The following is a 3,641-nucleotide window of genomic DNA, read 5'->3' as shown; positions in this document are numbered from 1 at the left end:
TGTAAAAGCCTTGGGTTCCATCCCAGTACTACAAAACACACAAGAAAACAAGATAGAAAGAGTAGAGTGGAGAGAAGTGGGCAACATGGAGAGCAACCAGAAGGTGCAGTCCCACATTGTCACTGGTGACACGCAGCAGGTGACAGAGAGGACAGAGGACAGAGTGACATTCATCTCCTAATGCGGAGAGTGGGAAGGAGGAAGCAGAGAGCAGCAGCCTGGGGCTCAGCTGTGCGTGTTAATTCTGAGGCTGTCTGCACTGTGTGCAGGCAGAGCACGCAAGCACAGTGTAGCTCACTGTGAAGATAAACTAGGAACAGTCCATGCTGCACCGTAAATACAGGAGTGGCCTGTGCACAGACTTATTCAAGGAAGAGACTGCACCACGGCACAATTGCTGTTCTCTAAACCACAGTGAGGAGAGAAATACACAATGCCAGGAGCAGCTAAGAGAAGGAGGAAGGGCCGGCCACCCACAGGGAGGGCAGCCCGGGGCCACTGGGCTGAGACAGGAACCCCTGGCACGGGGAAAGACCAGTGCCGCAGAGGTGGAGAATCCTGCTTTCTGTTCGGTCAACTGACTGGAATACTCCAATCTCTGCAAAAAGTGAAAGCATGACCATAGACATCCAGCCTGTGGCCAAGGCCATTAAACAGAACAAACTTAAACAGAACCATGACCTCATTTTAGTTTCTGCAGTTTAATACCATGCAGCAGTATCTGAAGATGGAGAAGGTCATGCCACATGGTCAGGTCTCAGGGTGTCTAACTGTGAGACCCAAGCTGTCCTCCAACTTCTCTCCTGAGCCCACCTGTGTGACTCATCATGGACGGACCCACTACCGGTTAGAAAGGCAGTTGCTCCTCGAGGTCTCTCCTGCAGGTCTCTTGACAATCAGAAAGCCCCCCAAGAAGCTGTCCCCAGGACTCTCTTCAGCGCCATCTTCATCTCCTTGTTCCTCAGGGTGTAAATGAGAGGGTTGAGCACAGGCGTCACCACTGTGTAGAAGAGGGAAACAAACTTGCCCTGGTCCTTCGAGCGGCTCTTGGCCGGCTGCAGGTACATGAAGATGATGGTGCCGTAGAAGATGACGACCACCAGCAGGTGGGACGAGCAGGTGCCAAAGGCCTTCCGCCTGCCCTCACCGGAAGAGATGCTCAGCACCGCCCGGGCAATGAGGCCATAGGAGCCCAGGATGAAGGAGACGGGCACCAGGAGGAACAGGACGCTGGCCACGAAGAGCTCAGCCTCGTTGAAGGTGGTGTCCACACAGGCCAGCTTGAGGAGCACCGGGACCTCGCAGAAGAAGTGGTCTACGAGACAGTGCCCACAGAGGGGCAGCTGCAGGGTGAGTGTGGACTGCACCAGGGTGGTGGCCACACCGCTGAGCCATGCCAGGGATGCCAGGGCGTGACAGAGCCGAGGGTGCATGACGGAGGCGTAGTGCAGAGGACGGCAGACGGCGACATAGCGGTCGTAGGACATCACAGCCAGGAGGACGCACTCTGTGGAGCCCAGCGCAAGGGACACGTAGAGCTGGACCACACAGCCTCCGTAGGAGATGGACTTATCTGCACCCCCCAGGTTGACGAGGAGCTGGGGGACGATACTGCTGGTGAAGCAGAGGTCCAGGAAGGACAGATGGGAGAGGAAGAAGTACATAGGTGTGCGGAGCTTAGCATCCGAGAGGGTCATTACGATGATGGTGGTGTTGCCCACCAGGGTCGTGAGGTAAAGGAGCAAGATCACCCCAAAGAGAACCTGCTCCAGCTGCGGCCGGTCGGAGAAGCCCATCAGAACGAACCCAGGGAGGGCACTGCCATTGGTCCACCACATAGCCCTTGCTTGGTCACCCACCCTGGAGAGGAAGTCTCATTGGCGAGAAGCCAGAGCACTTTGGGCCAAGTCTTTGACAATGAAGATGCAGGTTTAGGAAATAACACTTCAGACATAAAAGAAAAGGCCAAGGTAGAGAATGTCAGGGCGTGACAGCCTCATCGCCCCACCATGTGTCAGACCTGGACTGCTGGCCACAGGCTCCCCTGCACCTGGAAGGTAAACAGAAGATAGAAAGAACCAGGAAGGAGGTTCCCTTCAGTTTTTATTGACATCATTTTTTCAATTCAAAATGTCAGAATTCAAGCACAGCCTAGACAACTTAGACCCTTGGCTTGACCCTCTCTCAAAATAAAAATTTTTTAAAGCGCTGGGGATATAGCTCATTGTGAAAGCCCTGGCTTCCACCCTCAGCACTGCAAGAAAAGAGAAAAAACAGAGGAGAGGAGGGGAGGTGGGGAGAAGAGAAGCAAAGAAGAGAAGAGAGTTGCCTGCAAATGGATATTATAGCAAAGTAAAAGGAGGAAAGGACGTAGCAGATCACACAGGATGACATAAGCAGCCTGAGCAGTGAGGAACAGATTCTCTCCATTCCTTCCCAAGCCACTCATTGCTGAGGACCAGACTGCCCGTGGCTAAACTCCAGGAAGAGCTTGAGACTGCTCGCTGACCTCACACACGGGTAACCCTGCAATGCCAATGCCTGAGGCGACACCCCGCACACATATATCAGCATGTGACTTATAAGACTATGACAGTTCTGTAATAACACGATTAGAGGAACCACATGGATATAACCACTTTCCTCAGCACGTGCCAAAACCCTCAACTATCAGAGGGGTGATATAACAAATTAATCATTGCTATTTCTCAGTACTCTTGGAGACCCTTTGTCTTGTCTCAAAGTTGTTTTTTAAGCACAATTTTGCTCAGCTTTACAATATTGATTAAGTACACCTTCCCTTTGATCCCTGAATTAGTTAACTCACGAGTTCAAGCTCTCTTTCATGCTACTAGGATGGACTCACAACTACTACCCACCATGTCCCCTGGCCCACAGGCCATCCTTGTCACAGAATGCACCTCTGTGGAGCAGAGTCACAGGCCAGGACTCTGGCGGGGTAGACTCCTGTCCTGGCCTTGGGGATCTGGTGTCCTCCGAGCGCCAGTGTCCTACTCTGTGACATGAGGCCAGCACTCTGTACAGTGCAGGAGGGTGAGGCGAGACCAGGGACCTAACTGCCCACACGGGCATGAACGTGTGTGAGCAAACCCTGCCCTGGAGTAGTAAAAGGCGAGGGTGAAACCCGCTGTGCTCTGCCGGCCCCGGGTCTTACCCCAGCCTCACTGGCCGGCTTCCCTGCTGTCTGCTCTGGGCTCCTCAAGCCCCAGCCACGCAGACCTCAACCCGTCCCCAGCTCACAGTGCACCTCCCGCTGCAGAATCCATTGCCATGCGTGCTGTTCACAGCACCCACTCACTAAACCTGCCAGGCGACTCCCACCTGTACTTGACCCAAACAACTCTGAGGAACAGCCGCACCTTCTGACTCCTAGGACACCCGCCTGCCTTTCCTTCCACACCCAGCACCAAAGCGCAGGACTACGACGTCACCCACTCACTCTCCAGGAAGTGTGGTGTAGACCAGTACAAGGGAATGTGCCCAGTGGAGAAGCAAGGAGGTGCTCCATGGTCTGTACAGCAACCTGTGCTACCCACACCACCAGGAAAAGGGGCGTAGCTAGAGCACAGGCAGAGACTTAGAGGGCAGGGGCCAAAAACCCCGGGCACACTGCGTGTCAC

The 3,641-nt window shown here is 54.0% G+C and overlaps 1 protein-coding gene across 1 annotated transcript; it reads right to left on the bottom strand.

Moving 5' to 3' along the window:
* Window positions 1–1,929, bottom strand: LOC102026690 (olfactory receptor 2G2-like). The gene has a single exon (XM_005414271.2). It carries the CDS (start codon window positions 1,836–1,838, stop codon window positions 897–899), a length of 942 nt encoding a protein of 313 aa, XP_005414328.1. The 5' UTR covers window positions 1,839–1,929; the 3' UTR covers window positions 1–896.
* Window positions 1,930–3,641: the final 1,712 nt, after the last annotated feature.

The sequence above is a fragment of the Chinchilla lanigera genome, unplaced genomic scaffold (assembly GCF_000276665.1).
Source record: "Chinchilla lanigera isolate Chin_1 unplaced genomic scaffold, ChiLan1.0 scaffold00180, whole genome shotgun sequence".
NCBI classification, from domain to species: domain Eukaryota; kingdom Metazoa; phylum Chordata; class Mammalia; order Rodentia; family Chinchillidae; genus Chinchilla; species Chinchilla lanigera.
This window is presented reverse-complemented; position numbering and strand designations above follow the sequence as displayed.